Genomic DNA, 12,995 nt, shown 5'->3' on the forward strand with positions numbered 1-12,995 from the left:
ATCCAGCCTGGGCCCACCAAAAACAACAATGATGGCTGCAACCAAAAAATAGCTGGGCGTTGTGGTGGGTGCCTCTGGTCCCAGCTACTTGGGAGGCTGAGGCAGGAGACTCACTTGAGCCCAGGAGTTGGAGGTTGCCGTGAGCTGTGATGCCATGACACTCTACCCAGGGGGATAGCTTGAGGCACTGTCTCAAAAAAAAAAAAAAACCAAAGTGGAAAAGTAAAATTGCCTAGAACAAAGGTGGTCAAACTATAAGAATAGGCCAGGTCTACTGTTAACTCTTTCAATGGGGCAATGTAAAGTTCTTTATGAATGTAGACAAGGTGCTCACCATGAAGCACCCATTGCCAAGTATAAGCTAAGAGCATAACTCCAAAGTGTAAATCACTCATTTTCTCATACTTCTTAGTATACCCTAGGAGGAGTGGTTCTTAAAAGTATGAGCTCCAAAACAATTACTGGAATTACCTGGGAAGTTATTATGAATGCAAGTACTTAGACAGCTCCAGATAAGGAGTCAGAAACTCTGGAAACGTGGCCTAACAATGCATTTATCAAGCCAAGTAATTTTGATCTGCACTAAAGGTAGAAAACTCCTAAGGGAAAACCAGAATTTTTATTTATAATTGCTGCCTCCATTTACCTTCATTTTAGATGAATCTTAATCATTAGTGTGTTTTTTAATATATCCATTTTAACTGAACATAATATACCTAACATATACAAATTGATGGAAATCTTTTAGAAGGGCCAAGACAGTTCGGAGAAAATAAATTCTCTTTATTCATTTTAAATTTTATCATTAAAAAATGAGTACTTTTTGGCACACTTCCTGGGTAAAGAATTCAACTACAACTCAGATGCTACCTAACAACACAATGTAACCTAATCGTTATGTACCCTTATATTAATCTGAAATTTAAAAAAATAAGTACTTTTTAAAAATAGTGGTTTTGTGAGGAAATGTAGTTAAAATATTCCATGTCAACAAGCTGCGAATGTTTAGTTACTTAATGGACTTTATTTAATTCAGAAAATTTCTTTTACCTTTTTTAAAACAGCCTGGAAGAGTGGTGACTCTCGTTGAAGATCCTGGGGTATGGTATAATTATCTTTTTTGAATAGTTTTCAATCATATAAATGTTGAGATGTTTCAATAATCTCAATAATGTTTCAGTTTTAATAATCAGTGAAATTCTACTAATAGTCATCACAAACAATTTGCCTATAGTAGGTCTAGAATTCTTCTATGTATTTGTAAGGGTTTTTTGTTTTGTTTTTTGAGACAGTGTCTCACTATGTCGCCCTCAGTAGCGTCACGGCTCTCAGCAATCTGAAACTCTTGGGCTTAAGCAATTCTCAGCCTCCCAAGTAGCTGGGACTACAGGCTCCCACCATAATGCCCAGCTACTTTTTTGTTGCAGTTGTCATTGTCGTTTAGCTCGACAATGAGTTCGAACCCGCCAGCCTGGGTGTATATGGCCAGCACCCTACCCACTGAGCTATGGACGCCATCATATTTCTGGGATTTTTTCATGTTTGTCTGTTTAAAATGAAGCCAGTGGGAAAAGTTGGGATGCAAAATGCAAAGTAGACAACAAAATACAACCAAATGGCATGCAGTCTCATTTTGTGGGGAGTTTCTTTTCTTTTTTTTTTTGAGACAGAGCCTCAAGCTGTCACCCTGGGCAAAGTGCTGTGCAATCACAGCTCACAGCAACCTCCAACTCCTGGGCTCAAGCGAGTCTCCTGCCTCTGCCTCCCAACTACAGGCACTGGCCACAATGCCCTGCTATTTTTTGGTTACAGCCATCATTGTTGTTTGGCGGGCCGGGGCTGGATTAGAACCCACCAGCTCAGGTGTATGTAGCTGGCGCCTTAGCCGCTTGAGCCACAGGCGTCGAGCCGGGGAGTTTCTTAATAACTTTGTAGACTAAGAATTTTGTAGTTCCCTTTGACATTAATAGAAATAGCCCCCAGAATTCTAGACTACCACTAAGAATGAAATGGAATCCTTAAAGCTCTCTTCACATTTGCTAGCAGTCTAATATTTTCAAATTAGGAATTCTAATTTCTAATATTTTAAATTAGGAATTCTCACTTTATTTCTTAATGTTATCAATAGCACCTGTGTGTTTTTTTTTTTTTATATATACAGGTTTGGAGCACCAGAAAACTTTCATTTCAGTGACAATCTTCAGTTTCTTAAATATTTTCAATCATTTTATTGGAATACAGATTAAAAATTGTATATTATGAAATTAAAGATTTAACTTTGGAAAGAACTTTAATATACAAAAATCAAGCAGCTAGTAATAGTGTAGATTAGGAGATGCTTTCATAATTTACACTATGAAAAACATCTAGAAAAAAACTTTTACCTGATAAAACTTTAACTCCAAATTAAACAGTTAATAAACAAATGATACTTTGTTTCTAGATAGAACTTTTTAATGACCAAATGAAAACCTAATAATTTTTATTTCAGTCCCATTAATTAAAAGGAAAAAACATGAAAAAAAAATTAAGATCAATATTGTACTGTTTATGATACAAAGAAATTATTCAGAATGGAAGTTTCAAAATGCTAACTTCTTTTACTGTTTAATGTGTTCCTCTTCTGTGCAGAATGTATTTTCTTAAATCACAACATATATTCACCTATTTTAATTAAGCTTTTAAATATTAAATAATATATATTTTTTTTCATTTTTCAACAGGGTTGTGTATGGGGTGTAGCTTACAAATTGCCAATGGGAAAGGAAGAAGAAGTAAAAGCATACCTTGACTTCAGAGAGAAAGGAGGCTATAGGACCACAACGGTCGTTTTTTATCCCAAAGATTCCACAACAAAACCATTCAGTGTGTTGCTATATATTGGAACATGCGATAATCCTAATTACCTTGGTCCTGCACCTCTGGAAGACATTGCTGAACAAATTTTTAATGCAGCTGGTCCAAGTGGAAGAAACACAGAGTATCTTTTTGAACTTGCCAATTCTATTAGGAACCTTGTGCCAGAAGATGCAGATGAGCATCTTTTCTCTTTGGAAAAATTAGTAAAGGAACGTTTAGAAGGAAAATAAAACCTAAATTTCATGTAAAGACTTACTGACTTTTCCAAACAGCTTTTAGTCTTCAGAGAATTCACTTCAATGTACAATGATAATATAGTTTGAAAATGTGCTTACTTAAAAGTTCTTATTTTAATGTAATCAGGATATTATCTAAATTTACAGATTAATTTTAAGTGTCCTGAAACACATACGTTCAAGAGATTGTGATACAATAAGAGAAAAATTCAAATTTTAATAACATAATAATTTCCTAACTATGACATTGAACACTTGTTCACTAAACCTAAGTTTATTAGAAAAATACAGTGAGAAACCAATTTATAGTTTTCATATGAAAGCTATAACCCAACTATAGCCCAAGAAGAAGGGGAAAGAGGAGAGGGAGGGGAGGGGTGGAGGGAGGGTAATTAGTGGAACCACATCTATGGTGCATTTTATAAGGGTACAGGTAAATTTACTAAGTGTAGAGTATAAATTGTCTTAACACAATAACTAACAAAATGCGGTGAAGGCTATGTTAACCAGTTTGATGAAAATATTTCAAATGGTACATAAAACCAGCACATTGTACCCCATGACTGCATTAATGTACACAGCTATGATTTAATAAAAAACAATTAAAAAAAGAAAAATACAGTGAAGGACTCAGTTTAATTCTTATTTTTATCCAAGTAAAACAAAAATATCCTTTTGTTAAATATGACAATACTATTTTGAAGTTATAGAGAATTAAACCAAAAGTCCAATAAATATAAGGTTATGCCTTCAATATATTCCTTTACTGTTCTATAACCATTAAAATAATGTATGATTAGAAATATATGGTAATATAGACAACATTTTAGCCTTGATTGTGTATTTCTTTGTTATTCATATACTATATGAGACCCTTTCAAATTTAAGGCAAAAACTGGCTTTTTTTAAATGTAAAAATTTCTTTGGAAATATAATGTACTATATCTCTCCTTTTTTGAATAAATACATTTTTCTCTGTGAAAAAAGCTAAAATTTGTCTAATTTAATTAGATAAGTCACATCTACTAATGACGTAATCTGTAATTCATTTTGTATTAATCTTATACTGAAAATGGAAAAAAAAGATGGATTTTCTAATATTTCAAATTAATGAAAACATATAGATAAGGAAAGTTCAGTGTTTGAAACAGTTTTAGAGTTACTTTTTTTTAAAGAAGTGGCATCACCTGATTATTTGTTACACAACTTTTCTTTTTCTTCCCATATCTTGTCACCTAAACAAAACTATCAGGTGTTCATGCTGCTACTCAAGTAAGAAACAGATATTTAAATTATTAACTCACATTAGCCTTGATTCAAACTAATCAAATTATTCCTGATTATAGGTGATTTCTTTCCCAATAGGATATATACATATAGTCTCTCTAGAATCTTTCAACATAAAAAAAATTTCAGTATTACATTAAATTTAATATGAAACTTGCTGAAAACTCCCCAACCCAGCCCCAATATCTTAATTAGTACAGAAGTTTTTCACATAAATTTAAGCTCTTCTTCATGTCCTTTTCATATTTTTCTATTTATAAACATCATAGTAATTTACTATGCTACATAACTATTCTAAATATTCTCCAACATTTTAATCATTAATTTTTCAGAAGGCATTTCATTTGTTCTGTACAACAGAAAGGGCACTAAATTTATTAATAAATCTCTCATAAAGATGTGCTAGGCACTTTATATATGAAGGCATGTGTTCCCATTTTTTGGATAATTTCAGCTTGTTTCCACAGTAATTTGCACTCAGTTATACACCTAACAAATGGCAGAAATCCAGGTCTCTAAAGCACAAGATCCTTCTACATTACATTTAAAAACCCGTCTGAACTTAATCATTTTCAGTACCCTGTACTCTTCTTTTAGGTGGTAAGATGTCCATCCAGAAGATATGTGAATATGCATGTGGTACCACCATCATTTATAGGCAGGCTGTAGTCCAAAGAGCCCAAGGGATACTAATTTTCATTAGGATAAGGAGAAACCTGACTGAAACAGAGAAGTTAAATTCCCAAATTAGAATGAAGCTAAGGTTTGAAGTCTCCATGCTAGGAAGAAATGTAACTCCAGTAAGTATGTTATACCCAGGTTATCTAAAACATAACAATTTTCCTAGCAGAACTGCAAATCTTGCTGGTGCAGTGCCTCACCAAGCACTCTGGGAAACCAAGGCAAGTGGAATGCCTGAGCTCAGGAGTTCAAGACAAGCCTGAGCCATAGCGAGATGCGGTCTCAAAAAATACCAGGCTGTAGTCCCAGCTACTCAGGAAGCTGAGGCAAGAGGATCTCTTGAGCCCAAGAGTTTGAGGTTGCTGTGAGCTATGATGCCATAGCACTCATACTGAGACTCCATCTCAAAAAAAGAAAAAAAAACAAAACTGGATTTCTCTCCTTATAGCCCTTAGATCTCACTTACACAACATTTTCTCTCACTCTTCAGAGTAAAAATATTAGCTTCAGGTTAGGTTTTAGAAATTCAAGAAAAGTATGAGTATAAACCCTAGATTTAGAAGAGAGCATTATAACCAGTGAGTAACAAGAAAATTTTAAAAACTTTTAAAATTTCTTTTACATCTCTAACACAGTAGATTTTTTAAAACCATTTACTGCCATGTGAGTTGTATTTAACTTACACTAGTTTTGAGCCCGGGGTTTCATGAAGCATATATAACTCACAGGTATCTTTACCTGCCTTGATCTCATTAAACACCATGGCTCCAAGGGAAAATTTTTTTTCTAGTGTGGCAGTCAGTATGTTAAACTAGGACTTTCTACTGCTATTCCTACTATTACAGTACTCCTCCCCACTTAAGCACCATCTAGATACCACTACCTGCCTAAATAAAAAATTATTTAGGGAAACAAAGGTTGTGATGATATCAACTCTGAATATTTGAAAGCACTGAATGTATGTCCATTTAATTTTAATGTATGTAAAGCATTACACAGTACCTGATATAATACTGAATAACTTATCTAATGTTACTTTTTATCATATATTCAGAGTACCACAGGTTCAACATCTCTCCAAGATTCATATTACAATTATGCCTATAGTTTAAGAACCGTATTCGGTATATCAGATATTTTTCAAACGAATTCCACCCAACATTACTTTCTATAATATTAGATCTCTCTTTTCCATGAAGATGTATCTTAAAAGTTAGAACTTCAGAGCATACTCTTAAGTGCTTATCCCTACATCCTGAGCACTCACAAGTATCATGTAAGCATTAGATTTCTATAATTTACCATTCATGATTCTTTCAAGAAAATTATATAAATGTGCTTTAAATTCCCATTCATCACATTATGTTAAAACTTACCTATCATGCCTGTATTTTTCAGCAAAAATACTATGATTACATTTTCTATTTATTTTTGTAGCTTTTAGCAATCTATTTTTATGCATCTTAAATTCACCTTAAGCATATACTAAAAAGACCCCCAAACTCTATAATTCTGTGGCTACCCTGTTGAAGAATTTTAGCTCCTCCAAATTCTTTGTACCCTTAAACTGACATTAAAAAAAAAAAAAATTTAACTTCTCCAAAGACAACTACTACATTAAAATTATTTTTCTGTAAGTCAAATTTATATGATGAAAATCAGCTTTAATGGCTCGGTGCTCATAGCTCAGTGGTCAGGGCACCAGCCACACGCATGGGGGCCGGGAGATTCAAACCCAGCCTAGGCCTACTAAACAACAATGACAACAACAAAAAAATAGCCGGGCGTTGTGGTGGGCACCTGTAGTATCAGCTACTTGGGAGGCTGCGGCAAGAGAATTGCTTAAGCCCAAGAGTTTGAAGTTGCTGTGAGCTGTGATATCAAAGCACTCTACCAAGGGTGACATAGTGAAATTCTGTCTCAAAAAAAAAAAAGAAAAGAAAAAGAAAACTAGCTTTATTTTATTTCAGGGTTTTCTCATACTTAAGGTTCATTTTACTTTTCTTATATTTCAGTTTCCTTTTCTGTCCCATTTAATTGTATTGACTCCTCTCTTTATAAATGATCTGCCTATACACATATACACACAATAAGTGGGAAAACCACCATTAACACTACAATTATTTTTCCACCTTTCTTACTCTTGACAAATTTCTTTTTAACTACACAGTGTTCTAATTATCAACTTACCATAATGTCTCTTTAATCCAACTTTACTTTGCCATACTCCATCCAGTCATCATAGTCAATGACCGTTTCCTGATTCAACCAAAAGACTTCAGACACTAGTGATAAAGCAGCCCACATCACTAAGGTCAAAAGAGCAGACTGTTTTGTTGTAGTTCCATTTATAGCTCTTAGACTATTCTTTATCAGAAACAGAACTCATCAAATCCTAGGTTTCATTTACTTTTTACATGGGTAACTTCCATTCCTTAGCCTACTTTCTCAACCTTTTTACAACTCTACATGCCAGATACATGAAGGCAGCTCATTGAGCTACACAGAATTCATCTCCCTTCCCAAATAAAAAAAAATTGCCCACATTACTTCCCTGCCCATGATACACATTAAACACTGAATAATGGTTAGAACAGGGAAAAAATGAACAGGCTTTTAAAGATACATAAATTTATAAGATGGTATTTTCATCATATTCACAAATTGTAATTGTGCCTTTTTAATAATACATTTTAACTGGTATTTCATAAAACTCTATGTACCATTTCTTTAAGAGTTGAAAAAACTTTTAATAGGAGACCATGCAGCCGAGATGGCTCTAGTACCTTGAGTCCCTATGTAAGCAAACTGAAGTCCAATGTAAATAGTAAAAGAAAACTTAATCTTTGTATTCTATTTCTTTAATAAAAAGTTGATAAATTACAGTTGTATACATTTCTGGGGTACAAAGTGATGCTAATATTTATTAATACAATGTGGAATTAAATAAAGCTAATTAACATATCCATCATCTCAAATACTTACTTTTTTTGATTTTCCAAAGTTTTATTAAGAAAACTTTCAGGTCCCAAACAATAAAACAAAAAAGAAAAGGAAAATTTTCAGTCAGGGGCAGTGGCTCACTCCTGCAATCCCAGCACTCTGGGAGGCCCAGGTGGGTAGATAGTTTGAGCTCATGAGTTCACAACCAGCCTGAGCAACATCAAGCCTCCGTCTTCAAAAAAAGAATAGCTGGGTGTTGTGTTAGGCACCTGTAGTCCCAGCTATTTGGGAAGCTGAGGCAAGAGGATTGCTTGAGTCCAGGAATTTGAGGTTGCTGTGGGCTATGATGCCACTGCACTCTACCAAGGGCGACAAAGTGAAACTCTATCTCCAAAAAAAAAAAAGAAGAAAATTTTTAAAGATTCAAGAAAACATTTTGCCATGTATGCTTCCACTACATTTGCATTAAATATTATAAAGTAATTTACAGGCATAGTTCATCCCCTGAATAATTCTGTTATCTTAGAAAAACAAGGGCATTTCCTACATTACCATAGCACTATGAACACATCAAAACACAAGTGATAATTCCACCTAGCTTTTCCCAAAAGGTATTTTGTAACTGTTTCATTCAAAGATGCCAGTGAGATCCAATAGTCATAATAAATTGTATCTTTTTTGATCTTTAAGAATCTCTCTTCCTGGCTTGGCCCCTGTGGCTCAGGTGGCTAAGGCACCAGCCACATATACCTGAGCTGGCGGGTTCGAATCCAGCCCTGGCCCGTTAAACAACAATGACGGCTGCAACCAAAAAATAGCTAGGCATTGTAGCAGGCGCCTGTAGTCCCAGCTACTTGGGAGGCGGAGGCAGGAGACTCGCTTGAGCCCAGGAGTTGGAGGTTGCTGTGAGCTATGATGCCATAACACTCTACCCAGGGCAAGAACTTGAGGCTCTGTCTCAAAAAAAAAAAAGAATCTCTATTCCTCTTCTTTTTTTCCCCATGATATTGATTAAAGATAAAAGGCTAGCTCTGGATTTGCTTACTGTCTTCTCATGCTGCCATTTAGCCTATTTTTCTTCTGTATTTCATGTAAACTGGAAGTCAGGTGTAATGGCCTGATCAGCTTCAATTTAAACATTTTTGGAAGCAGCACTTGATAGGTAATTCTGTGCACATCAAGGTATGACACCTCATCAGGCATATAACATCGCATGCTCCCCTGCCCCTCCTCCCCCTAACTCTAGGTTAAAGAGGTGACAGCCTGATCACGCCTGCAGAAAGTGACATGTCCTGACTTGAAACCAGCTGGTATTGTAAGTATGGAGAGATAGTATGGTACTACACACGTCCCCAGTTCTTTACTCATCTTTCACTGATGAAACAGTTTAAACTAATAAACGGTGACTGATTCAATTATTTCATTAGAGATTTGAAAGGGTAATTTTTCTGACTCTTTCCTTACTTCTACGTTTATTAGTCAGCAGACGTCTGTTAAAGACAAAAAAAAAAGCCTTTTCTCATCAAATGGGCATTGGTCACACTATCCTGCACTTTACAGAGAAAAAACAGCATACATACCTCTTTACTTTTAAATCCCAGGGGTTTTTATATTGCTGCCATTATTTGCTTTTAATTTGGATTTCTCTTTTATGAGAATGACTCACGTAATTTTCATAATAATTATGCTTTCATCAATTATAATCATTCATATAGCTATATGAATTTTAATGACTGTGGACATTAAGAGCATCCTCTAACTGGCTCTGTGTCTTTTTAAATGATCATATAGTCTTTAAATAGTCTTTGCTCTCTATTACAAAAGAACATGCCTGGAAGGCCCAGGGCATTTGCTGGATCAGAACTAAATTAGGCATTTCTAAGAGCCTAAATTTTCTTAATGAGAAATGATATTCAGAGATCAAAATCTCAGTATCAGAGGTGGGCACTGGTCCTGGAAAGTTCTTGTTTCTTGACTTTTTCAATATAGAGGTAGGAAAGTTAATGTTTTAAAAATTATAAATTCATACCCAATCAAGTCAAAGCAAGCACGAGAATTTTACTTAACATTGTTATTTTACATTTGCATTTCCTGACTCTTGCACTGGAAATCATATCTTCTAATTACGATAATGTAACTGTTTATTTACTTTACTCTGTAATTGCTTTTTTTTTTTTTTTTGAGCTATTGTCTCACTGTGTCACCCTCAGCAGAGTACAGTGGCCTCACAGCTCACAGAAACCTCAAACTCCTAGGCCCAAGCGATTCTCTTGCCTCAGCCTCCCAAGTAACTGGGACCAAAGGTGCCCACCACAACACCCAGCTTTTCTGTTTGTTGTTGTTGTTGCTGCAGTTGTCATTGTTGCCTATCAGGCCCAGGCTGGGCTCGAACTCGCCAGCCCCAGTGCATGTGGCTGGTGCCACAACGACTGAGCTACAGGTGCTAAGCCATATCCTATAATTTTTTTTAATTTTTTAGTTTTAATTATTATGGGTACTCCTAATAGTTGTGCATATTTATAGGATACATTTGATGTTTTGATACGGGCATGCATGCAATGGATATTATCAAATCAGGATAACTGTGGTATCTATTATCTCTACCACTTATCATTTCTTTGTGTAAAGAACATTCCAATTCCACTATTTTAGCTATTTTAAAGTCTATCATAATTTACTGTTGACTGTAGTCATTTTGTGCTGCCAACCGAACTATAGTTTTGCAACCATTAATCATTGCCATTTTAACCACCTCCACCAGCTACCCTTCCCACCCTCTGGTGACCATTATTCTACTAACTCTGTCAGATCAATTGTTTGAATATTTAGTTCTCACATATAAGTGAGAACATGTGAGATTTAGGAAGACTCCTTCCTAAAAACAGAATGAAATAAAATGACATGAAGTTTACGTTAACCAGTTTGATGAGAGTATTTCAAAATGTGTATGAAAACACCACACTGTACCCTGTGATTGCATTAATGTACATAGCTATGATTTTAAAAAAAAAAAAAAGAAACAAAAAAAAACAGGATGAAATAAACTAGGACTTTTAAAAATAATAAAAGGATTCATCTGATTAGCTATATACTACAGCTGTAATTTTTTTAATTAGAACAAAAGTATGCTTTGCCCAATTTCCTCAACAGCATTGATTTATTCAATAAATACCTATGGATTACTCTGCATAATACAAACTAAATACATGCATTTTCCTCTACTTCCTCAGAAAATCTCATTGACATGCATTCATTCATTCTGAAAGACAGAAAGCAGGTGGGATTACATTGCCAATGCAGAGACAACTGCAATTCAGAACAAACATACATGCACACATGCACATATATGTGAGAGGGCTACGGCAATGTAGGAGACATTCCTGTCAGCAAAGCCTGGAGAGATACCAATCACAGAAACAGCAGACATAGAAAGAAAGAGAGGAGATGTAGGACTAAAGTCAGAATAATTAAAATATCTATCAAACAGCCAAGCCAAATCTTTTACCACATCCCTTCACACATACAAAGTCTGGCAAACCACATCTGTTTTAAAAAAAATTAACAAGGCGGGGTGTGGTGGCTCACATCTATAATCCTAACACTCTGGGAGGCCCAGGCAGGTGGATCACCTGAGGTTAGGAATTCAAGACCAGCCCTAAGCAAAAGAGACCCCATCTCTAAAAAATAGCCAGGTGTTGTTGTGGGCACCTATAGGCTCAGCTATTTGGGAGGCTGTGGCAAGAGGATCGCTTCAGCCCAAGACTTTCAGGTTGCTATGCTATGATACCATAGGACTCTACAGAGGACCACAAAGTAAGACTCTGTCTCAAAAACAAACAAAAAAATTAACAGTCTATCCTGAAAGCAGTAGAGGATCTTCGTGCTCCCTAACAAAGCCTTCGATATTTGGATACAGGGAGACTAACAAGGTAACTCTTTTCTGGCTTCACCCAAGGACCATGGTATGAGGTCCAACATCTGGTGCCCTGTTCACTTTAATTACTTTTTTAATAATTAAAAAAAAAAAATTTAACCAAAAGCATAAACGAAAAGGATGAAAACAAATTAACAACTGACCTAAAGGAAGCACAGCTATTTCTGGGAACAGGAGAAAAATATCTAAAATTATAAGTGTTGTCTTCAAAGAAATTCATGAAGACATTGTATCCATTGAAATTGAGTAACTGAACCAGGCACAGCAGCACACACCTGTAAACCTAGTACTCTGGGAGGCCAAGGCAGGAGGGTCACTTGAGGTCAGGAGTTCAAGACCAGCTAAAAAAGAGCAAGACCTGTCTCTACTAAATAAAATAGAAAAAAATTAGCTGGGTGTGGCCTGTAGTCCAGGTACTAGAAAGAATGAAGCAGGAGGATTGCTTGAGCTCAGGAGTTTGAGGTTGCAATGAGCTATACTAATCTGGGCTACAGAGTGAGACGCTATCTCAAAAAAAAAAAAAAGGCAACTAGAAACTATGGAAACAAAAACCACAACCACTAAAAAAAGAAATTCAAACAGAGAACTAAAAGCCAAGGAAATGTACCTCTTAGAGACCAGTGGTTCTCAACCTTCCTAATGCAGTGACCCTTTAATACAGTTCATCATGTTGTGGTGACCCCCAACCATAAAATTATTTTCATTGCTACTAGCAAAAAATAGCCAGGTGTTGTGGTAGGCACCTGTAGTCCTAGCTACTTGGGAGGCTGAAGCAAGAAAATCACTTAAACCCAAGAGCTGGAGGTTGCTGTGAGCTATGACGTCACAGCACTCTAACCAAAAGTGACATAGTGAAGACTCTGCCTCAAAAAAAGAAGAAAGAATCTAATAAAATCTTCCAAAGAAAAAAGTATGTCACCTGCAAAGGAAAGAGACTGGCATTAGTGTTCTCATCAAACATACTACATACTAAAAAGCAATGTAATTTCTTTTTTTTTGAGACAGTCTCACTTTCTCACCCTTGGTAGAGTGCTATGGCATTATAGATCACAGCA

The 12,995-nt window shown here is 35.5% G+C and overlaps 2 protein-coding genes across 2 annotated transcripts in view; one reads left to right on the forward strand and one right to left on the reverse strand.

The window, feature by feature from the left end:
* CHAC2 (ChaC cation transport regulator homolog 2) overlaps positions 1-3,263 on the forward strand; it is an 8,644-nt gene extending 5,381 nt beyond the window's left edge. Inside the window, exons 2-3 of the mRNA XM_003787919.3 lie at positions 1,065-1,100; positions 2,724-3,263. Of these exons, the coding sequence (XP_003787967.3) occupies positions 1,065-1,100; positions 2,724-3,089 (402 nt within the window). The 3' untranslated portion in view covers positions 3,090-3,263. The remainder of the gene's footprint in view (positions 1-1,064; positions 1,101-2,723) is intronic.
* ASB3 (ankyrin repeat and SOCS box containing 3) overlaps positions 1-12,995 on the reverse strand; it is a 117,249-nt gene that overhangs the window by 93,402 nt on the left and 10,852 nt on the right. The window lies entirely within an intron of this gene.

This window comes from Otolemur garnettii, unplaced genomic scaffold (genome assembly GCF_000181295.1).
Source record: "Otolemur garnettii isolate 467f Iridium unplaced genomic scaffold, OtoGar3 scaffold00024, whole genome shotgun sequence".
NCBI classification, from domain to species: Eukaryota; Metazoa; Chordata; class Mammalia; order Primates; family Galagidae; genus Otolemur; species Otolemur garnettii.